The 23,718-nt window shown below is 46.3% G+C and overlaps 1 protein-coding gene across 42 annotated transcripts; it reads right to left on the bottom strand.

Moving 5' to 3' along the window:
- Nucleotides 1-225: 225 nt before the first annotated feature.
- On the bottom strand, nucleotides 226-23,624 carry SYT11 (synaptotagmin 11). Of its 42 annotated transcripts, none has more exons than XM_077191855.1 (8): nucleotides 23,362-23,624; nucleotides 15,715-16,532; nucleotides 11,911-12,034; nucleotides 6,712-7,217; nucleotides 6,181-6,322; nucleotides 5,145-6,023; nucleotides 4,955-4,983; nucleotides 3,498-4,379 (listed from the first exon to the last, which is right to left on the bottom strand). In XM_077191855.1, exons 1-4 carry the CDS (start codon nucleotides 23,393-23,395, stop codon nucleotides 6,907-6,909), a joined length of 1,287 nt encoding a protein of 428 aa, XP_077047970.1. In that variant the 5' UTR covers nucleotides 23,396-23,624; the 3' UTR covers nucleotides 3,498-4,379; nucleotides 4,955-4,983; nucleotides 5,145-6,023; nucleotides 6,181-6,322; nucleotides 6,712-6,906. The 42 variants fall into 42 exon arrangements, with proteins under 42 accessions (XP_077047958.1, XP_077047971.1, XP_077047987.1 ...); XM_077191847.1 differs by adding an exon at nucleotides 5,068-5,144 and having other exon boundaries at nucleotides 3,498-4,983; nucleotides 5,222-6,023; XM_077191850.1 differs by adding an exon at nucleotides 5,068-5,144 and having other exon boundaries at nucleotides 3,498-4,983; nucleotides 5,295-6,023.
- Between the last annotated feature and the right edge of the window lie 94 nt (nucleotides 23,625-23,718).

Here is a 23,718-nt window from a genome sequence, read left to right as displayed (position 1 = left end):
GATGGCCACAGTGAGCTCACCCTGAACCCTTTCTCTTCCACACCTGCTTTAATTCAATATTTAATAAAATAGGAACTTCTTTATTCCACTGAGGTTTATTTTGTGTGTGCTTTTCCTGTGAATTAAATGCACTTTTCCAGCAGAAATGCATATTTATAGAAGCAACCCCTGGGAGTGTTCAGTGTTGGTCGTTGCCCACGGTCACACAAGGCAAAGGCAGCAAAATTAAAGTGATTTAATTTTTATTTGCACGCTCAATGTGCCTTAACAAATTCAACATACAAGGTAGCATTACAGAATGTAGGTTAGCTTATAGCATTATGCAGTTTCACACAGGTTGAGTTAGGTTTTTTTGCCTTTTATTCTTTTTTTTTTATTTTATTTTTATTTTTTTTTTTCCACACAAAGTTGTAACTGTCCAAGTTCATTTTACAATAGAAGACACAAGGTAAAGAATAACCACACCTGGGAGATTTTACAGTGAGTCTGCTGTCACTTACTGTCTATTTTATGTTTTAAAAAATATATATCTGCACATTTTCAGTTTCCTATTATTCCAGAAGAGTGTTGGAGCTACTCCTACCTGCCCGACAGCCTAAGTCTATTTACCCTGAGCATGTTTCCTTGACAAGAAATTCATTTTTCCTTTCAACTAAAGGAATCTTAAGATCATCTAGGCTTAGTCATGCTTTTCACACCAAAGGGAGAAGGGAATTTTGTTGCTGCTTTTAGTCCTGGTCAGATCTTTGGAGTGGTGTTGGAAAGCATGAGGAGAAGTGGTGAAAAGTTGCTTGAATTGCAGCAACACAATTGCTTAGTGCAAAAAAATCAGCATGGAAAGAGATTTACAGCAATTTCCAAAGGGGGGAACTCGTTCTCTGAGCCACAGAGCTCGAGCCAGAGAAGATTTGAAGACCCTGATAAAATCCACTACAACCTCAGGCAGAAATCCTGGCCATGGGGATGGTGAAGGGGGAAAATCCACGCTCGTGGCTGCTGGGAAATGGAGCCACAGCCTGGGAGAGAGGCTCACAAAATGAGGAAAATCAGCTTTCCAAAAAGAATCATGAGGGAGGGATCCCAAAGTGGTGGCACTGCCACAGGTGAGCCTGGCTCACCTATTCCCATCTCAGGGCACAGAAGGTGAAAAAGATCCTTTCCCAACAGGGATCTCAAATTCAGCAGCTGAGTCCTGTAAGGAGTTAAATTATCTTCATTTTTAAACAATTAATTTGTTCTGTGCATTTCTATTTGCATCCCAGAGGGCTCAGAGCAGTCTGGCTGCCCGGGAGCAACCAAAGATTTGAAAATGTTTGAATTTCCTTTTCCTGAAAACCTGGGGCTGTCAAGAGCCTCTCTGTAAACCCAATTCTGCTTCTCCAGAGCCCAGGAAGAACTTCAATGCTAATTATTTGTATAATTTGAATGCTAATTATTTCTAATTCACCAACACTGCTTACCATGAGTGATTTGCTGCCAGGTATCACCTTGATGTGTGCCCTGGCTGGGCTGGGAGCAGAATTCCCAAATCCAGGGCTGTGGGAGCACAGCCAAACTTTACAAACTCCTGCTCCAAATTCCTGCAGGGTCCAAACAGCCTCAGGTGCCTCTGGGCAGGGCCATTTCCCCTTGCAGGTGGTTCCCATTCCCTGAAATCAGGATTTCAGGATTCTCCCAAGCTGCCTTGGAGCTCCAGCTCTGGCACATTTTTAGTGCCAGGCTTTGCTCTGCTTTGGGAGCTGCAGGATCATTCCTGATCCAAACTGACCCCAGCGTGGATGAAAGGAAGATTTGTCACCTGTCATGGACCAGCTCTGCCCCCAGGGCCTTTGCCATGACACAGAAATGATCAGAATTTGCTGGGCAATGTTCAAAAGTTTCCTTACCAATCAATGACACATCAGTGTTTGGCTTTTCCTGGAGAAAAGAGAGGAGGAAATAAAATGCAACTGAGCAGGATGGAATAAAATTAAACTGAGCAGGATGGAATGCACAGAGAGGAGTGAATAAAATGAAATGCAACTGAGCAGGAAGAAATGCACAGAGAGGATTGAATAAAATGCAGCTGAGCAGGATGGAATGCACAGAGAGGATGGAATGAAATAAAATTAAACTGAGCAGGATGGAATAAAATGAAACTGAGCAGGATGGAATGCACAGAGAGGAGGGAATAAAATAAAATGCAACTGAGCAGGATGGAATGCACAGAGAGGATGGAATAAAATTAAACTGAGCAGGATGGAATGCACAGAGAGGAGTGAATGGAATAAAATTAAACTGAGCAGGAAGAAATGCACAGAGAGGAGTGAGTAAAATTAAACTGAGCAGGATGGAATGCTCAGAGAGGATTAAATAAAATTAAACTGAGGAGGATTTCCCCAACTCCTCCAGCCTGTGTGACCCCACGTGGCAAAGGCAATGGGATCCCTTGGTTGGGGTTGGGATTTCAGAGCCCAACCTTGGATGTTTGCTGTGACCCCACAGCTCCCCCAGGAACACCACAAGGACAAAGATTTCAGTGCCTGACACCCAATTATTTCTCCTCTGGAGCCCAGTGCCATTTTCCCTGTACTTTCCTTTTGTGCCAGTGCAGAATTCTAACCCAGCTCCACGTGCAAACGTGGCTGGGGACTCCCAAACCAGCACGGAACAGAACTGCAAGAACCAATGGGCAGGCAAAACTACCGAGGAAGGAACTCAACAGCAGAATTCAGCAACTTTGGGATGAACTCAGGCCAGTCCTGGTGACACCAGCACAGACAGCTCGGCACAAACACGACTCCATAGTGACAGATAATGATTGCAGCTCAACCTTGCTCTGGGCAGTTATTTCAGTTTGTAGTAGGCATGCAATAGCGTGATTACACTGCTATATATACTCCTGCACCTCCTGCCTTGCTCCTTTCTCTCCTATCCTTTAGTCCCTATTTCTGTGAGGATTTTAGTGCCCTGCAAAACCCACGTCAACTAAAGAGAAGCTGGTTTTTAATGATTATTTCTTTCTTATCATTGATTCCCCAACTTATTTTGGGTTTTTTTTTGGAGGATTTTAGTGCTTTGCAAAACCACATCAACTAAAGAGAACCCTTTTTAAAAAATTATTTTTCTTATCATTCATTCCCTAATTTTAGGATTTTAGTGCCCTGCAAAACCCACGTCAACTAAAGACAAGCTGGTTTTTAATGATTATTTCTTTCTTATCATTGATTCCTCAACTTATTTTGGTTTTTTTTTTTTGGAGGATTTTAGTGCTTTGCAAAACCACATCAGCTAAAGAGACTTTTTAAAAAAAATTGTCTCTTTCTTATCATTCATTCCCTAATTTTAGGATTTTAGTGCCTTGCAAAACCCATGTTAACTAAAGAGATTTTTTAAAAAATTATCTCTTTCTTATCATTCATTCCCTAATTTTAGGATTTTAGTGCTTTGCAAAAGCACATCAGCTAAAGAGATTTTTTAAAAAATTATCTCTTTTTTATCATTCATTCCCCAATTTTAGGATTTTAGTGCTTTGCAAAACCACATCAACTAAAGAGAACCTTTTTTAAAAAATTATTTTTCTTATCATTCATTCCCCAATTTTAGGATTTTAGTGCTTTGCAAAACCACATCAAATAAAGAGAACCTTTTTTAAAAAATTATTTTTCTTATCATTCATTCCCTAATTTTAGGATTTTAATGCCCTGCAAAACCACATCAAATAAAGAGAACCTTTTTTAAAAAATTATTTTTCTTATCATTCATTCCCTAATTTTAGGATTTTAGTGCCTTGCAATACCATGTTAACTAAAGAGACTTTTTTTTTTTTTTAATTATCTCTTTCTTATCATTCATTCCCCAATTTTAGGATTTTAGTGCCTTGCAAAACCACATCAACTAAAGAAACCAATTTTTTAAATTATTTCTTTCTCCTAATTTATTCCCCATTTTTAAAGGATTTTAATGCCCTGCAAAACCACATCAGCTAAAGAGATTTTTTAAAAAATTATCTCTTTCTTATCATTCATTCCCCAATTTTAGGATTTTAGTGCTTTGCAAAACCACATCAAATAAAGAGAACCTTTTTTAAAAAATTATTTTTCTTATCATTCATTCCCCTTATTTTAGGATTTTAGTGCTTTGCAAAACCACATCAAATAAAGAGAACCTTTTTTAAAAAATTATTTTTCTTATCATTCATTCCCCTTATTTTAGGATTTTAGTGCCTTGCAAAACCGCATTGACTAAAGAAACCAATTTCTTAAATTATTTATTTCTCCTAATTTATGCCCCATTTTTTTAGGATTTTAATGCCCTGCAAAACCACATCAACTAAAGAGACTTTTTTTAAAAATTATCTCTTTCTTATCATTCATTCCCCAATTTTAGGATTTTAGTGCCTTGCAAAACCACATCAACTAAAGAAACCAATTTTTAAAATTATTTATTTCTCCTAATTTATGCCCCATTTGTTTTAGGATTTTAATGCCTTGCAAAACCACATCAACTAAAGAAAACAATTTTGAAAATTATTTATTTCTCCTAATTTATTCCCCATTTTTTTTAGGATTTTAATGCCCATCAACTAAAGAGTACCTTTTTTTTAAATTATTTTTCTTATCATTTATTCCCTATTTTATTTTATTTTGTAGAATTTATTCCCTATTTTTTTAAGATTTTAGTACCACATCAACTAAAGAAAAGAATTTTAAAAAATTATTTCTTTCTTCTAATTTGGTCCCCATTTTTTTTGGGATTTTAGTGCCTTGCAAAAACCACATCAACTAAAGAGAACCTTTTTTTATTATTGTTTATTTTTCATCATTTATTCCCAATCTTAATTTACTTTTTGTAGAATTTATTCCCCGTTTTTTAGGATTTTAGAACCTTGCAAAAACCACATCAACTAGAGAGAAACTTTTTTAAAAATTATTTTTCTTACCATTTATTCCCCATTTTTTGAGTTTTTTAGTGCCTTGCAAAACCACGTTAACTAAAGAGAACCTAATTTTTTTTTTTTTTCCTTACAATTTATTCCCCAATTTTAGGATTTTAGTGCCTTGCAAAACCACGTTAACGAAAGAGAACCTAATTTTTTAAATTCTTTTTTTATCATTTATTCCCCAATTTGAGTGCCTTGCAAAACCACGTCAACTAAAGAGAACCTAATTTTTTAAATTCTTTTTTTATAATTTATTCCCCAATTTTAGTGCCTTGCAAAACCATGTTAGCTAAAGAGAACCTAATTTTTATTTTTCCTTATAATCTATTCCCCAGTTTGAGTGCCTTGCAAAACCACGTCAACTAAAGAGAACCTAATTTTTTTATTATATTTTCTTATAATTTATTCCCCAGTTTTAGTGCCTTGCAAAACCACATTAGCTAAAGAGAACCTAATTTTTTTTAATTATTTTTTTCTTATAATTTATTCCCCAATTTTAGGATTTGAGTGCCTTGCAAAACCACGTCAACTAAAGAGAACCTAATTTTTTAAATAATTTTTTTCTTATAATATATTCCCCAATTTTAGGATTTTAGCGCCTTGCAAAACCACATTAACTAAAGAGAACCTAAATTTTTTTATTATATTTTCTTACAATTTATTCCCTAATTTGAGTGCCTTGCAAAACCACGTTAACTAAAGAAAACCTAATTTTTTTATTATATTTTCTTACAATTTATTCCCTAATTTGAGTGCCTTGCAAAACCACGTCAACTAAAGAGAACCTAATTTTTTTATTATATTTTCTTACAATTTATTCCCCAGTTTTAGTGCCTTGCAAAACCATGTTAACGAAAGAGAACCTAATTTTTATTTTTCCTTTTAATCTATTCCCCAGTTTTAGTGCCTTGCAAAACCACGTTAACTAAAGAAAACCTAATTTTTATTATTCTTTTTTTTATAATTTATTCCCCAATTTGAGTGCCTTGCAAAACCACGTCAACTAAAGAGAACCTAATTTTTTGAATTATTTTTTTCTTATAATTTATCCCCCAATTTTAGGATTTTAGTGCCTTGCAAAACCACGTTAACTAAAGAGAACCTAAATTTTTTTATTATATTTTCTTACAATTTATTCCTCAATTTTAGTGCCTTGCAAAACCACGTTAACTAAAGAAAACCTAATTTTTTTTAATTCTTTTTTTATAATTTATTCCCCAGTTTTAGTGCCATGCAAAACCATGTTAACTAAAGAGAACCTAATTTTTTAAATTATTTTTTTCTTACAATTTATTCCCTAATTTGAGTGCCTTGCAAAACCACGTTAACTAAAGAGAACCTAATTTTTATTATTCTTTTTTTTATAATTTATTCCCTAATTTGAGTGCCTTGCAAAACCACCTCAGCTAAAGAAAACCTAATTTTTTTATTATATTTTCTTATAATTTATTCCCCAGTTTTAGTGCCTTGCAAAACCACATTAACGAAAGAGAACCTATTTTTTTTAATTCTTTTTTTATCATTTATTCCCCAATTTGAGTGCCTTGCAAAACCACATTAACGAAAGAAAACCTAATTTTTTTATTATATTTTCTTACAATTTATTCCCCAATTTTAGTGCCTTGCAAAACCACCTTAACTAAAGAAAACCTAATTTTTTTTAATTCTTTTTTTATAATTTATTCCCCAGTTTTAGTGCCTTGCAAAACCATGTTAACTAAAGAGAACCTAATTTTTTTATTATATTTTCTTACAATTTATTCCCCAATTTGAGCGCCTTGCAAAACCACCTCAGCTAAAGAGAAACTTTTTAAATTCTTTCTTCTCATTTACACCCCACTTTATTTTTTGACCATTTTAGTACCCTGCAAAAACCCCCATCACCTAAAGATGACCGAACCAGCCGCTGCTGCTTCTCAACTGGAGTTTAGTCCTAGAGCTAAAACAAGCTTGGAGCGCGTCCTAGGCGGGGCTCAGGCCCGGCTTTAGTACTCGCTCAGGCTGTGCCACTTGGCCACGGCCTTGCCGGGGCTGTCGCACACCTGGTGCCAGTGCTCGGAGCCCGCGGCGCCGGCGCTGTGCGCGCCCAGGATCAGCCTCCCCACCGCCTCGTTCTTGGTGGTGCGCTCGAAGTCGATCACCAGGAACTCGATGCTGATGTCGGGCAGCAGATCCGCGGGGATGTCGTAGCTGAAGGACTCGTTGAACACGGGGTTCAAAGTGCATTTCTTGACGTGGGTTTTCTTCTTGGCGATGCGCTTGCGGCCGTAGTAAACGTTCACCTTGACGTAGGGGTCTGCAGGGGGAGAGGGCAGCCAGTGACACGGCCCAGGGAGCTCCAGCACGGCCTGGGGGCGCTGGCATGGACTGCTTGGGGTTGGGGGGACTCAAAAATTCCTGCTCGTCCTGTTCCAGATCTTCTGCTACCCCAGGCAGAGCTTTGGGCTCTGGTTTGGGCTGGGAGGAACCTCAAAATCCCATTCTACTCATCCCCATCCCATTCCACACCTTCCTTTAACCCAGATACAGCTTTGGGCTCTGGTGTGGGCTGGGAGGGACTCAAAATCCCATTCCAGTCCTGCCCATCCCATTCCACACCTTCCTTTAACTCAGATAGAGGTTTGGGCTCTGGTGTGGGCTGGGAGGAACTTTCAAAATCCCATTCCACACCTTTCTGTACCCCAGGTAGAGGTCTGGGCTCTGGTTTGGGCTGGCAGGGACTCAAAATCCCATTCTACTCCTGCCCATCCCATTCCACACCTTCCTCTACCCCAGACAGGGGTTTGGGTCTGGTTTGGGCTGGGAGGAACTTTCAAAATCCCATTCTGCTCATCCCTGTCCCATTCCATACCTTCATCTACCCCAGGTAGAGCTGTGGGCTCTGGTGTGGGCTGGGAAGAACCTCAAAATCCCATTTTACTCATCCCTGTCCCATTCCACACCTTTGTCCACCCCAGATTGAGGTTTGGGCTGGGAGGAATTTAAAAATCCCATTCTACTCCTGCTAATCCTCCCCATCCCATTCCACACCTTCCTCTAGCCCAGGTGGCTCCAGGCAGGCATTGGGCACTCTGTGCTGGGAGTCACTGGGACTCACTGGATTGGGCTGGGGGGCACTCATAAACCCCATTTTACACCTTTCTGTACCCCAGGTAGAGCTTTGGGCTGGGGGGGGGACTTGAAATCCCATTCCACACCTTTCTCTCTATCCCAGGTAGAGCTTTGGGCTCTGGTTTGGGCTGGGAGGAACTTAAAATCCCATTCCACACCTTCCTCTACCCCAGACAGGGGTTTGGGCTCTGGTTTGGGCTGGGGGAAATTTCAAAATCCCACTCCACTCCAGCCCATCCCATTTCACATCCCCTTCCTCTACCCCAGGTAGAGGTTTGGGCTCTGCTTTGGGCAGGGAGGGATTGAAAATCTCATTCCATTCCTCCCCATCCAATCTCACACCTTCTTCTACCCCACATGGCTCCAGCCTGGCCTTGGGCATCCCAGGGATGCAGGGGCAGCCCCAGCTGCTCTGGGCAATCTCTTTTCATGTGTTTAATCCCAAACATCCAAAGATTGGGGAGCTCAGGAGTTTCAGCTCCTCACCCCTCCCAGTTTAGGTGCAAGGGGATTTTTGGGCAATGTTCTCATAGAACCATGGAATGGTTTGGGTTGGAATAGACCCAAAAACTCCTCCAGTGCCATGGCAGGGACCCTTTCCACCATCCCAGGGTGCTCCAAGCCCTGCCCAACACTGCCAGGGATGCAGGGCAGCCCCAGCTGCTCTGGGCAATCTGTTCAATGTGTTCATTCCCAGATGTCCAAAGATTGGGGAGCTCAGGAGTTTCAGCTCCTCAACCCATCCCAGTTTAGTGCAAGGGGATTTTTGGTGGGGGGAATTCTGAGCAATGTTCTCATAGAACCATGGAATGGTTTGGGTTAAAAGAGACCTTAAAATCCATCCAGTGCCATGGCAGGGACACCTTCCACCATCCCAGCCCTGTCCAGCCTGGCCTTGGGCACTGCCAGGGATGCAGGGCAGCCCCAGCTGCTCTGGGCACCTGTGCCAGGGCCTGCCCACCCTCCCTGCCAGGAATCCCTGCCCCATATCCCATCCAGCCCTGCCCTCTGGCTCCCTGCAGCCCTGGAAATCCACCCTGAGCTCACCCCAAACCCTCTGCTCCCCACCCTGAGCGCCCCACCCTTGCTCAGGAGCCCAACAAAGGCTCGATTTCAGTTAATTTGCAATCATTTGCTGCCAGCAGAAGGTACTGGGAAAGAAAAAATTTAAAACAAAGCCTCCCTTTTCCCCCCAGCTGCTCTTTATGCAGCCACTGGATTACAATCAAGATACCAGGCACTGAGGGATTTTTTTTTTTCATTCCATACAAGTTTTGAAGGTCCTTGCTTGGCTGGCACTGTCTCTTTTTCACCTTTTTTTTTTTTTTGTTGTTGTTGTTTCACCCAGCTAAAATGGGTTTATGCATAATACAAAGACCATAAAATAAACAGTGTTGGTCACAAGGTTCTGCAGGTAGAACATCCCTACCAATTTTATCCTGTGCTTGGAGACTACACAAGCACAGCTTTTTCTTTTCTTTTCCCTCAAACAGTAAAATGTAGGGCCTACAATAATTCAGCCTAGTCTGCATTCTCCCTGAGGTGCCCAGGAGAAAGCTGTAAAACCAGGACTAGGTCTGAATCCCAACTCAATCCCAACCATTTCCCCACAATCCTGAAGGAGAATTTGCTAAGGAGATTCAGGAGTGTGAAAATCTGTGAGACAGCAAAGGCAGAACAGCTGCTCTGCTGCTCTCCTCTCTTCAAACAGCACCACAGAAATGAAAACACCCAAAACCAGAATTTTTGGGAGCACAGCCTGACCCCCCTGGCAGGAGCTGTGCAGAGCCACAAGGGCCCCCTGAGCCTCCTTTGCTCCAGGCTCAGCCCCTGCCCAGCTCCCTCAGGGATTCTCCATTTCCTTTCCCAGCTCCCTCAGGAATTCTCCATTCCCTTTTCCAGCTCCCTCAGAAATTCCCAGCTCCCTCAGGAATTCTCCATTCCCTTTTCCAGCTCCCTCAGAAATTCCCAGCTCCCTCAGGGATTCTCCATTTCCTTTCCCAGCTCCCTCAGGAATTCTCCAGCCCCTTCCCATCTCTCTAAGAAATTTTCCAGCCCCTTTCCCAGCTCCCTCAGGGATTCTCCATTCCCTCCCCAGCTCCCTCAGGAATTCTCCATTTCCTTTTCCAGCTCCCTCAGGAATTCCCAGCTGCCTCAGGAATTCTCCATTCCCTGCCCAGCTCCCTCAGGAATTCTCCATTTCTTTTCCCATCTCCCTCAGGAATTCCCAGTTCCCTCAGGAATTCTCCATTCCCTTCCCAGCTCCCTCAAGAATTCTCCATTTCCTTTTCCAGCTCCCTTAGAAATTCCCAGCTCCCTCAGGAATTCTCCATTTCCTTTCCTATCTCCCTCAGGAATTCCCAGTTCCCTCAGGAATTCTCCAGCCCCTTCCCAGCTCCCTCAGGAATTCTCCATTTCCTTTTCCAGCTCCCTCAGGAATTTTCCAACCCTTTCCCAGCTCCCTCAGGAATTCTCCAGCCCCTTCCCAGCTCTCTAAGAAATTTTCCAGCCCCCTCCCAGCTCCCTCAGGGATTCTCCATTCCCTTCCCAGCTCCCTCAGAAATTCCCAGCTCCCTCAGGAATTCTCCAGCCCCTTCCCAGCTCTCTAAGAAATTTTCCAGCTCCTTCCCAGCTCCCTCAGGAATTCTCCATTTCCTCCCCAGCTCCCTCAGGGATTCTCCAACCCTTTCCCAGCTCCTTCAGGAATTTTCCAGCCCCTTCCCAGCTCCCTCAGGAATTCTCCATTCCCTTCCCAGCTCCCTCAGGGATTCTCCATTCCCTCCCCAGCTCCCTCAGGGATTCTCCATTCCCTCCCCAGCTCTGGACACTGAGTTCCAGCCCCTCCAGGTCTTTCTTGACATGAGGAACCCAAACCTGAGCCCAGGATCTGAGGCTCCTCAGCAGTGCCCAGCTCAGGGGATGGCCCTGCCCTGCTCCTGTGCCACCTGGGCACAGCTGGGCACAGCTGGGCACAGCTGGGCACACCTGGGCTGGTGTCCAGCTCCCACCAGGCAGGACCATTCCCAGTTTTCCTCACAGCCAAGGCCTCATCCTGTGGATTCCATGGATCCAGGATGTTCAGCACAGAGCTGCTGCCTCCACAAAGCCCTGCCTGCATGAAGAGCTCCCTCCCAGCAGAAAGAATTTGGGTCTGCACAACCAATTCCACTCCAATCCCACGGATTGTTTGTGGATTTTCAGTAGTTGAGCCCTTCAAGCTCTTCAGGAGTGTCCTGAAGCTCTCACCAAGGCTGCCTTGGGGGATTGAGGGGTTTAGGAGCTCAAATTCCACTGATTTTTGGTGGAGCTTCAGCAGCTGAGCCCCTCAGGCTCTTCAGGAGTGTCCTGAAGGTCTCACCCAGGCCACCTTGGGGGATTGAGGGGTTCCACTGATTTTTGGTGGATTTTCTGTAGTTGAGCCCCTCTTGAGGAGTGTCCTGAAGATCTCACCAAGGCTGCCTGTGGGGATCTGAGGGGTTTAGGAGCTCCAATCCCACTGATTTTTTGGTGGATTTTCAGCACCTGAGCCCCTCAGGCTCTTCAGGAGTCTCCTCAGGTCTCTCCAAGGCTGCCTGTGGGGATCTGAGGGGTTTAGGAGCTCCAATTCCACTGATTTTTTGTGGATTTTCAGCAGCTGAGCCCCTCAGGCTCTTCAGGAGTCTCTTGAGGTCTCTCCAAGGCTGCCTTGGGGGGTTTAGGAGCTCCATCACAGGTGAGTGATGGAGGAGCACTCAGAGCAACCCAAAACCCTGGAGAAGAATTTGAGGAAAAACGCGTAACCAGCCCAAATCTTCAGCTAAAACAAAGGAAAAGCCCTGCAGGGTGAATTCAGGGATTTCTGGTTTTCCCACCCACTCCAAGGTGGAGAAAATAGCTTCTACCTGAGAGGCCAGTGATGTCCATCTTTGGCAAGTGCCTGGCTTTCAGCACCACCACAGTCATCCTCTGTGCCACGGGCTGGTAGGACAGGGACACCTGCAGCTCCCCTCTGCTGATGCACTTCTGCCAAAAAACACACACAGCTCCTCAGCAAGGCTGCTCTGCACACTGGGAGGGCCCCAGAATCGCCTTCCCTTGTGGTAAATGCATTAAAAAGTAGGAAAATGAGCCCCAGGTGTGTCAGCTCTGCAAGATAAATCAGCAAAAATATGGATTTGGGGGAAAAAAACAGAATTTGTGGCGGAGGATCTGCATCGTTCCTGCTTGTAGAACCACTGAGGGTCCTTGATTAAAATCACTGGGGTCAAACACAAAAAATAGGAATTTGGGGAAAAACCAGAATTTATGGCTGAGAATCTGCATCATTCCTGCTTGATAAACCATGGAGGCTCCTGGATCAAAAGCTTTGGCATCAAACACAGCCATATCACACCCAAAATATGAAATTGTGGAAAAAACAGAATTTGTGGCTGAGGCTCATGGAGGCTCCTGGATCAAAATCTCTGAGATCAAACACAGCCATATCACACAAAAAAAAAAAAAAAAAAAGAAATTGTGGAAAAACCAGAATTTATGGCTGAAAATCTGCATCATTCCTGCTTGATAAACCATGGAGGGTCCCAGATCAAAATCTATGGGGTCAAACACAACCATATCACACCAAAAATAGGAATTTGGGGAAAAAACAGAATTTATGGCTGAGGATCTATATTATTCTTTCTTGTTAAACCATGGAGGCTCCTGGATCAAAAGCTTTGGCATCAAACACAGCCATATCACACAAAAAATATGAATTTGTGGGAAAAACAATTTGTGGCTGAGGATCTGCATCATTCCTGCTTGTAGAACCACTGAGGATCCCAGATCAAAATCTCTGGGGTCAAACACAGCCATATCACACCCAAAATAGGAATTTGGGGAAAAAACAGAATTTATGGCTGAAAATCTGCATTATTCCTGCTTGTAAAACCATGGAGGCTCCTGGATTAAAATCTCTGGGGTCAAACACAGCCATATCACACAAAAAATATGAAATTGTGGAAAAAACAGAATTTATGGCTGAGGATCTATATTATTCTTTCTTGTTAAACCATGGAGGCTCCTAGATCAAAAGCTTTGGCATCAAACACAGCCATATCACACAAAAAATATGAAATTGTGGAAAAAATAAAATTTATGGCTGAGGATCTGCACTATCCCTACTCGATAAACCATGGAGGGGCCTGGATCAAAATCTCTGGGGTCAAACACAGCCATATCACACCAAAAATATGAATTTAGGGGGAAAAAAACAGAATTTATGGCTGAGGATCTGCATCATTCCTGTTTGTAGAACCACTGGAGGGTCCCAGACTAAAATCACTGGGGTCAAACACAGCCATATCACACCAAAAATATGAAATTGTGGAAAAATCAGAATTTATGGCTGAAAATATGCATCATTCCTGCTTGATAAACCATGGAGGGTCCCGGATTAAAATCTCTGGGGTCAAACACAGCCATATCACAAAAAATTATGAAATTGTGGAAAAACCAGAATTTGTGGCTGAGGATCTACACTATTCCTACTTGATAAACCATGGAGGGTCCTGGATCAAAAGCTCTGGGGTCAAACAGAGCCATATCACACCCAAAATAGGAATTTGGGGGAAAAATAGAATTTATAGCTAAGGATCTGCACTATCCCTACTTGATAAACCATGGAGGGTCCCAGATCAAAAGCTTTGGGATCAAACCCAGCCACATCACACCCAAAAATATGAATTTGGGGAAAAATAGAATTTGTGTCTGAGGATCTGCATCATTGCTGCTTGTTAAACCATGGAGGCTCCTGGATCAAAATCTCTGGGGTCAAACACAGCCATATGACACCAAAAATATGAATTTGTGGGAAAAACCAGAATTTTTGGCTGAGGATTTGCACCATTCCTGCTTTTTAAGCCACTGAGGCTTCCAGATCAAAATCTCTGGGAGCAAACCCAGTGCAAAGAGTCACCCACATGGAACAGATCCTTTCCTTTTGAGGGTCTCCCTGGTGAGCTGGACCTTCAGATCCACCTCTGCAAGGTGGATATATCACCAAAAATATGCATTGGGGGAAAAAACAGACTTTATGGCTAAGGATTTGCATCATTCCTGTTTGTAGAACCTGTTGTAAAGATTCCAGATCAAAATCACTGGGGTCAAACACAGCCATATCACACCCAAAATATGAAATTGTGGAAAAAATCAGAATTTATGGCTGAGAATCTGCATCATTCCTGCTTGATAAACCATGGAGGGTCCCAGATTAAAATCTCTGGGATCAAACACAACCATATCACACCAAAAATATGAATTTGGGGAAAAACCAGAATTTGTGGCTGAGGATCTGCATCATTCCTGTTTGTAGAACCACTGGAGGGTCCCAGATTAAAATCACTGGGGTCAAACACAGCCATATCACACCCAAAATAGGAATTTGTGGGAAAAACAATTTGTGGCAGAGGATCTGCATCATTCCTGTTTGTAGAACCACTGGAGGGTCCCAGATTAAAATCACTGGGGTCAAACACAGCCATATCACACCCAAAATAGGAATTTGTGGGAAAAACAATTTGTGGCAGAGGATCTGCATCATTCCTGTTTGTAGAACCACTGAGGGTCCCAGATTAAAATCTCTGGGTTCAAACACAGCCATATCACACCAAAAATATGAATTTGTGGAAAAAACAGAATTTATGGCTGAGAATCTGCATTATTCCTGCTTGATAAACCATGGAGGGTCCCAGATCAAAAGCTCTGTGGTCAAATACAACCATATCACACAAAAAAATATGAATTTGGGGAAAACCCAGAATTTATGGCTGAGGATCTGCACTATCCCTACTTGATAAACCATGGAGGGTCCCAGATCAAAAGCTCTGGGGTCAAACACAGCCACATCACACCCAAAAATAGGAATTTGGGGAAAAACCAGAATTTTTGGCTGAGGATCTGCATCATTCCTGATCTGAATCTTCCAGATCAAAAGCTCTGGGGTCATACACACACAACCACACAAAATCTCTGGGGTCACACACAGGCCAAAGAGCCAGCCTGTGGGATCTCAGCACATCGCTCCCGATGTCCAGAGATGCCAGGAGAACCCTTGGGGGGCTCAGAAATCCTGGAATGTTGCCAGGAGTGTTTGGTGGCTTGATTTTGATCCATCCACAGAAGTGACAGCAGTTTGAGGGCATGAGAATCACTTTAGAGTGAAGGGTGTAACAGGGACACATTTAGAGGGTGAAATATAAACTTTAAGGTTTTTGGTACAGGGGGGTTATGGAGACAAGATGGAGGGATCAGGGCGTGTCTCGTCCTTCTCCTTTCTTCTTCTTGTCCTCCATCTCCTGTGGTGATGTTGGCACTTGGGGATTGGTTTATGGTGAAGGTGCACTTGCCAACATGGGTGAAAAGCATTGGGAAATAAAGGTAAATATCATGTATGTAGATTTTAGTATAAAAAGACATGACTGCCCCGTGGGTGGGCAGGGTGCCCTTGGCTGCCTTGCAGATCAGACCTGTGCTGGGCAGACAGAAAATTTTGTAGATAAGAAACAATCAACAATCTGAAGATGGAAAAGCTGAAGAGTCCAGACTCGTCCTTTGAAACGTGGGGCACCCAAGAACCGCCCTACCCGTGTGGGGCAGAGACAGACAGACAGACAGACAGACAGACAGACCCCACACCCACATGGAAGCAGGGTGACCATACTCACTTGTATGTTCCTCTTGAGGATCTCCCTGGTGAGCTGGACCTTGCCAGTGCTGGGATCCACGCCCGCGAGCGGCACCATCACCTCCCCAATCACATCATCCCGGGAGAAGCGGTCGAAGCTGAGCACCAGGAAGTGCAGCACCAGGTCCTGCAGCTGGCTGTAGGGGATCCCATAAAAGGTGAAGGTCTCGTCAAAAACGGGCTCCAGGGTCTTGCGGAGCACGCGGGTCTTGACGCGGTGCCTCTTGTCGGGCAGAATCGTCATCTTGATGTAGGGGTCGGAGCTCTGGGTGTGCTCATCCATCACGGGCAGCCCGTGGGCCTCCTGGATGGTGACCACCAGGGCCTTTTTGGGGAAGTTGTAGTCCACTGAGAAAGTCAGGTCTCCCAGCATGACGTCGTCGCCCGGAGAGGAGGGAGAGGAGGTTTTACTTCCTCCCGGAGTGAGGCTTTGATCTGGGCTGAGTTCATCTCCATAATCCACTTTGATGGGCAGCTGCTCCACCTGGGGGGGCCCATCTGGAGCCTTGTTGGGGCCCACCAGGCCAGCCTCAGCAGCATCCACCAGGAGGTTCCCCCTGCCGCCGCCCTCCTTGGCCGCGCCGCTCTTGTCTCTGCGGATCCGGTTGATTTTCTTCTTGTTGCTCAAGGTCTCCGGGTAGATGCTGATGCCTTTCAGCATGTGAATGAATTTGTAAGGGGGGGTTTTGTGCTTCTTTTCTGCTTGCTGGTGACAGCATGTCCACACAAAGACTGTGACTGAGACAGAAACCACCAGCACGGTGGCTCCAATGAGTCCTGCCACCACGGGGGACACATCTGTGGGGAGACAAGGCAGTGAGGAGCAGCACACCCAATGACACACTCCTGCCACGCTTAATTCTGGCATCTGCATATCACAGCTTCCCCAGGCATCACTTCCATCCCTAAATTCATTTCTCACACTCTCAAGGCATGCATGACCTGTGTTCCATGGGCTAAGGAAGGATCTCTGTCCTGCCACCACACACCTGGCTGCAGATCCACACATCCCTGTCCTGCTTTTAACTCTAGGATCTGCCTATCACAGCTTCCCCAAACATCATTTTTAATCTCTAAATTCATTTCTCACACTCTCAAGGCATGTCTGACCTGTTTTCCATGAGCTAAGGAAGGATCTCTGTCCTGCCACCACAGGGGGAAGCCAAGGCAGTGAGGAGCAGCACACCTGATGCAGATCCACTCCTGTCACACACTTAATTCTGGGATCTGCATATCACAGCTTCCCCAGACATCACTTCCATCCCTAAATTCATTTCTCACACTCCTAAGGCATGTCTGATCTGTGTTCCATGGGCTAAGGAAGGATCCCTGTCCTGCCACCACAGGGGGAAGCCAAGGCAGTGAGGAGCAGCACACCTGATGCAGATCCACACACTCCTGTCTCACACTTAATTCTGGGATCTGCCTATCACACTTCCCCAAACATCATTTTTAATCTCTAAATTCATTTCTCACACTCCTAAGGCATGCATGACCCATTTTCCATGAGCTAAGGAAGGATCTCTGTCCTGCCACCATGAGGGACACACCTGTGGGCAGTGAGGAGCAGCACACCCGATGCAGATCCACACACTCCTGTTGTGATTTTACCTCTAGGATCTGCCTATCACAGCTTCCCCAAAATTTCTTTCTCACACTCCTAAGGCATGCATGACCTGTGTTCCATGGGCTAAGGAAGGATCTCTGTTCTGCCACCATAGGGGGAAGCCAAGGCAGTGAGGAGCAGCACACCTGATGCAGATCCACACACTCCTGTCACACTCTTAATTCTGGCATCTGCCTATCACAGCTTCCCCAGACATCATTTCTATCTCTAAATTCATTTCTCACACTCCTAAGGCATGTCTGACCTGTTTTCCATGAGCTAAGGAAGGATCTCTGTCCTGCCATCATGAGGGGCACACCTGTGGGAAGTCACAGTGAGGAGCAGCACACCTGGCTGCAGATCCACACATCCCTGTCCTGCTTTAAACTCTAGGATCTGCCTATCACAGCTTCCCCAGACATCATTTTTAATCTCTAAATTTATTTCTCACACTCCTAAGGCATGCATGACCTGTGTTCCATGGGCTAAGGAAGGATCCCTGTCCTGCCATCATGAGGGACACACCTGTGGGCAGTGAGGAGCAGCACACCTGGATGCAGATCCACACACTCCTGTCACACTCTTAATTCTGGCATCTGCCTATCACAGCTTCCCCAGACATCACTTCTAAATCTAAATTTATTTCTCACACTCCTAAGGCATGTCTGACCCGTTTTCCATGAGCTAAGGAAGGATCCCTGTCCTTCCACCATGAGGGAAACATCTGTGGGCAGTGAGGAGCAGCACACCCGATGCAGATCCACACACTCCTGTTGTGATTTTACCTCTAGGATCTGCCTATCACAGCTTCCCCAAAATTTCTTTCTCACACTCCTAAGGCATGCATGACCTGTGTTCCATGGGCTAAGGAAGGATCTCTGTCCTGCCACCACAGGGGGAAGCCAAGGCAGTGAGGAGCAGCACACCTGATGCAGATCCACACACTCCTGTCACACTCTTAATTCTGGCATCTGCCTATCACAGCTTCCCCAGACATCATTTCTATCTCTAAATTCATTTCTCACACTCCTAAGGCATGCCTGACCTGTTTTCCATGAGCTAAGGAAGAATCTCTGTCCTGCCATCATGAGGGACACATCTGTGGGCAATCACAGTGAGGAGCAGCACACCTGGCTGCAGATCTACACACTCCTGTCTCACACTTAATTTTGGGATCTGCCTATCACATCTTCCCCAAAATTTATTTCTCACACTCTCAAGGCATGCCTACATCACTGCTATCTCTAAATTTATTTCTCACACTCCTAAGGCATGTCTGACCCCTTTTCCATGAGCTAAGGAAGGATCTCTGTCCTGCCACCACACACCTGGCTGCAGATCCACACACTCCTGTCGTGCTTTTAACTCTAGGATCTGCCTATCACAGCTTCCCCAGACATCATTTTTAATCTCTAAATGTATTTCTCACACTCCTAAGGCATGCCTGACCTGTTCCCTGAGCTAAGGATCTCCAACTGTTGATTGCCTTATCTTGCCAAACCCAGCTCCTGCATCACCAGCATCTCCATAGGAACGCTGCCTCTTGATGTGCAGGAAACATTTTCTTTTATTTTTTTAATGCCCTGTTCAGGAACGTTACACAATTCTATTTTCACAACAGGGAGGGAGTAATAAATATGGCCATAATGCTGGATTTGAGATACCCTTCATTAACAATATTTAAAATATCCCTTTGCCCTGAATTGGTTGTTTTGCCCTGGCCTTTGTGGCTGAATCCAGGGGTAAACATGAAATCCCCCATGGAAATCCAGAGTCCAAACCAACAGACAGAAAATCCTGGGCTTGGATTTAGGGATTATCTGATATTTTCTAGATTTTATGCCAACTGTGTTAATCAGTAATGGCAAGGCAGAATGAAAAAAAAAAAATTAAAAAAACTAAAAAAAAAAGTTAATTTTTAATTTTATTCTTATTTGCTGATGGAAAAGTTTTACCAAGGCACAGAATGAACCCAGTAGTGCTGAGCTCCCCAGGGCACTACACTGACATCCTCAGCACTTCTGAGAGCGCTGAAAGCCTGGGTGGGGAGCACATGGAGAAGAAGGAGATGCAAAAAGAGCTGGGGCTGTTCACTCTGAAAAGGGGAGGAAAAGGAGGGGATTTTTGGCTGTCTTCAGTTTCTTGGTGGGAGGTTTTGGGAAGGTTTAAGTTTCATGTGGCTTATTTTTGTATTCCTGGTTTTAAAGCCATTTTCTTTTATTTTTTGGAAGCCAGCAAACAAACAAACAAACAAACAAACAAAAATCCCTCTAAGCCCTTTTTTCTTTCTTTCACAAATTGTCCAAACCACTCCTTTACCAAAAATCCTTGGCATGACAATGGTGGCAGTAGCCAAATGAGACAGCTGGTTAAAGAAATGTCCACTTGTCTCATTCTCCTCTTCATTCTGTACCACAAACAGGAGGAAATAATCTCCTAATCTCGTCCTTGAAGCTACAGAGAGCACCACGAGTTTGGATTTTCTCTGTTCTTCCCACATCCCCATTTACTGAGGCCAACAGGCTGTAAACTGAGCACTGACAGACCCAGGGAAAATCATTTTGCCTGCTCCCAAAACTGGGAAAATCACTTTGAGTTAGAGAGAAACCTTTCTGCCCTGCAGCTGGGATCTGTGGCTGATTCCACAGAGAGAAACCTGTCCCAGGTCTCACTGCAGAGCCTGGGATTGAATTCATGAAAGCAAGAAAAATTCATAATATTGACAAAACACCGCCCCAAAACCCAAACTTCAGTTGGTTATTTCATGTTCCCTCTTTGATATGAAGCAAATGATCTTCAACAGCTCCTTTGGAGACAACTCAGTTTAAAAGGCTTTGGTGGATGTGTAAGAAAATGCTGAAACCCCATTCTTATTCTTATTCTTATTCTTATTCTTATTCTTATTCTTATTCTTATTCTTATTCTTATTCTCATTCTCATTCTTATTCTTATTCTCATTCTTATTCTTATTCTCATTCTTGGTGTGTGTTTTATTTCTATTGTGTCCTCACAGGATCAACTCTTGTACCTTCATTTCTTGCACCTCTGATGGGACAATTACCCAACAGCCACACCAGAAAGCACCAAATAAATCTTTTCTCTCACTGAATTGTTGTGAATCTAAAAATTATTTCAACTGTGAATATTATTTCAGCTGTGAATATTATCTCATCCAGTGCCTGTTGGTGCCTCAGTTACTCACAATCCCCCTTGTCCTGGCTGAAGGCCCCTATTTATGTAATTATTCCATCCATTTTTTGCTCCTGTCTCCATCATCTCTGAAAACTGCATTGCTCTAAAGCTGCCAAAACCAAATTTTAGTGAAGTTCTGCAGCTTTCAGAGCACTCCCCACACCCAATGTCCACTTGAAATGGCAGCACAGCCTCCCTCCAGCACAGCAGAGCTTTGGTTTTTTCATCCAAACTTTGTGGAAGCTGTCTTTGCTCCAATATGACCCTACAATTCGACCAGAAGAAAATAAAAATCACTGAAAACCTCCTTTCAAACCTGATCTTTGCTAAGGACACCCCAATGGTTAAATGGAAACACAAGGTAAGAGGGAAGTGGGGCTGTTTGCCATGAGATAAATGGTGCTGGGTGGAAGAATATCCCTAAATAATTTGGGATTCAGGGGAAATGAAGCACCCAGGCATGGCCAGGGCCTGCAGGGTGGGAGGGGAAGGTCAGAGGGGGCTGCAGGACAGGAGGGGGGAGAGGTTGGGATGCCCAGAGCTGGAGAAACCCCTGCCCTCCTCACCCCAGGGCTGCACCAAGAACATCCCAAACCCAGCGGTTCTGGGCCCCAAAACATCCCAAACCCAGCAGTTCTGGGCCCCAAAAACATCCCAAACCCAGCAGTTCTGGGCCTCAAAAATATCCCAAACCCCAGTGGTTCTCGGCACCAAAAACATCCCAAATTCTGAGCCCCCAAAACCATCCCAAACCCAGCAGTTCTGTGCCCCAAAACATCCCAAACCCCAGTGGTTCTCGGCACCAAAACCACCCCAAATTCTCTGCACCAAAAACCATCCCAAACCCAGCAGTTTTCAGCACCAAAACCATCCCAAACCCCAGCAGTTCTCAGCACCAAACACACCCCAAATTCTTGATCCTAAAACCATCCCAAACCCCAGCGGTTCTCAGCCTCAAAACCATCCCAAACCCCAACAGTTCTCTGCACCAAAAACCATCCCAAACCCAGCAGTTCTGGGCCCCAAAAACCATCCCAAACCCCAGCGGTTCTGGGCCCCAAAAAATCCCAAACCCCAGTGGTTCTCTGTCCTGAAAACCATCCCAAACCCAGCAGTTCTGGGCCCCAAAACATCCCAAACCCCAGCGGTTCTCGGCACCAAAAACACCCCAAATTCTTGGCCCCCAAAACCATCCCAAACCCAGCGGTTCTCAGCCCCAACTACAACCCAAACCCAGCAGTTCTGGGCCCCAAAACCATCCCAAACCCCAGTGGTTCTGGGCCCCCAAAATATCCAAACCTCAGGGGTTCTCAGATACAAAACCACCCCAAATTCTCAGCCCCAAAAACATCCCAAACCCCAACGGTTCTCAGCCTCAAAAACATCCCAAACCCAGCGGTTCTCAGCACCAAACACACCCCAAATTCTTGATCCTAAAAACATCCCAAACCCCAGCAGTTCTCAGCCCCAAAAATCATCCCAAACCTCAGTGGTTCTCACCTTCTCGGCCCCAAACACATCCCAAACCCCAGCGGTTCTCTTCACCCGAAATTATCCCAAACCCCAGCGGTTCTCAGCCCCCAAAACATCCCAAACCAAGTGGTTCTGGGCCCCAAAACATCCCAAACCAAGCGGTTCTCAGCCTCAAAACCATCCCAAACCCCAGCGGTTTTCAGCACCAAAACCATCCCAAACCCAGCGGATCTGGGCCCCAAAACCATCCCAAAGCCCTGCAGTTTTCAGCACCAAAAACATCCCAAACCCAGCAGTTCTGGGCCCCAAAACCATCCCAAACCCAGCAGTTCTCAGCCTCAAAAACATCCCAAACCCCAGCGGTTCTCAGCCTCAAAAACATCCCAAATTCTCAGCCCCCCAAAACCATCCCAAACCCAGCAGTTCTGGGCCCCAAAACCATCCCAAACCCCAGCGGTTCTGGGCCCCCAAAACATCCCAAATTCCCGGCCCCAAAACCATCCCAAACCCCAGCAGTTCTGGGCCCCAAAACCACCCCAAACCCCAGCGGTTTTCAGCACCAAAACCACCCCAAACCCAGCGGTTCTGGGCCCCAAAACCATCCCAAACCCCAGCGGTTCTGGGCCCCAAAACCATCCCAAACCCCAGCGGTTCTGGGCCCCAAAACCACCCCAAACCCAGCGGTTCTGGGCCCCAAAACCATCCCAAACCCCAGCGGTTCTGGGCCCCAAAACCACCCCAAACCCAGCGGTTCTCGGCCCGACGCCGCCGGGCTGGGCACGCACGGAGCTCAGCGGGGTTTGGAGCTTCTCCATCGCCCCCGCGGCGCTCCCGGTACCGGCTCCCGGCTCCGCCCGGGCCGGTTCCCCCTCCCCGCCGCCGAGCATCCCCCGGTGCCCCGGGCAGGCCCCGCCTTGTGGCGCCGGTGCCGGTGCCGCAGCCGCCCCGGGGAGCGCGAACAAAGGCCGGGGCGCGGCGCGGCCCGGCACAGACATCACGTCATCGGCCCGGGCTGCACCTGCACCGGCCCCCGCTCCGCCAGCCACCGCCGCCACCGGCCCCGCGGCCCAGCGCTGGCACCGCCCCAGCAGCGGAGACCGCGGCGGGAGCGGCATCGCCCGGCCCGCGGGGGCGGAGGGGCCGCGGGATGCTGAGGGGCCGGGGCCGGGCGATGCTGAGGGCCCGGGGGATGCTGAGGGGCGGCGGGTGCGGAGGCCCCCGAGCGGCGCTCCCGTCCCCGCGCGGCCACAGCGGGGCCGAAGGCGCCGCGCACGGCCCGGCCCCGGGGGCGCCTCTCGGGGCTCCGCCGGGACGGACGGGCCGCAGTCGGGGCCGCCGCGGCCCGGCCGCACTCACCGAAGCCGGGGTGGACACTGGTGATCTCGGCCATGGCCCCGCCGAGGCCGGGGCCGCGGGGGTGCGGGCCCGGTGCGGAGGATGCTGGCGGCCGGGATGCAGGAGCTGCCGACTGGTCCCGCTGCGGCGCTCGCCCCGCCCGGCCCCGCCCCGCCCGCGGCGGCCCCGCCCGGCGGTGACTCGGCAACTGTCGGGGCTCCGGGCACGGAGCCGCGGGGCGTGTGCCTGCGGTGCCTGAGCCGCGCTCCCACCGGCAGCTGACGGCACCGGCAGCACCGGGCGGACCCGCTGCGCCCCACGGGGACACCCCCGGCGGCGGAGGCGGGCGGGCAGCGCGGTGTGTGAGTGTCTCTGTGT

The sequence above is a fragment of the Agelaius phoeniceus genome, chromosome 31 (genome assembly GCF_051311805.1).
Source record: "Agelaius phoeniceus isolate bAgePho1 chromosome 31, bAgePho1.hap1, whole genome shotgun sequence".
NCBI classification, from domain to species: domain Eukaryota; kingdom Metazoa; phylum Chordata; class Aves; order Passeriformes; family Icteridae; genus Agelaius; species Agelaius phoeniceus.
This window is presented reverse-complemented; position numbering and strand designations above follow the sequence as displayed.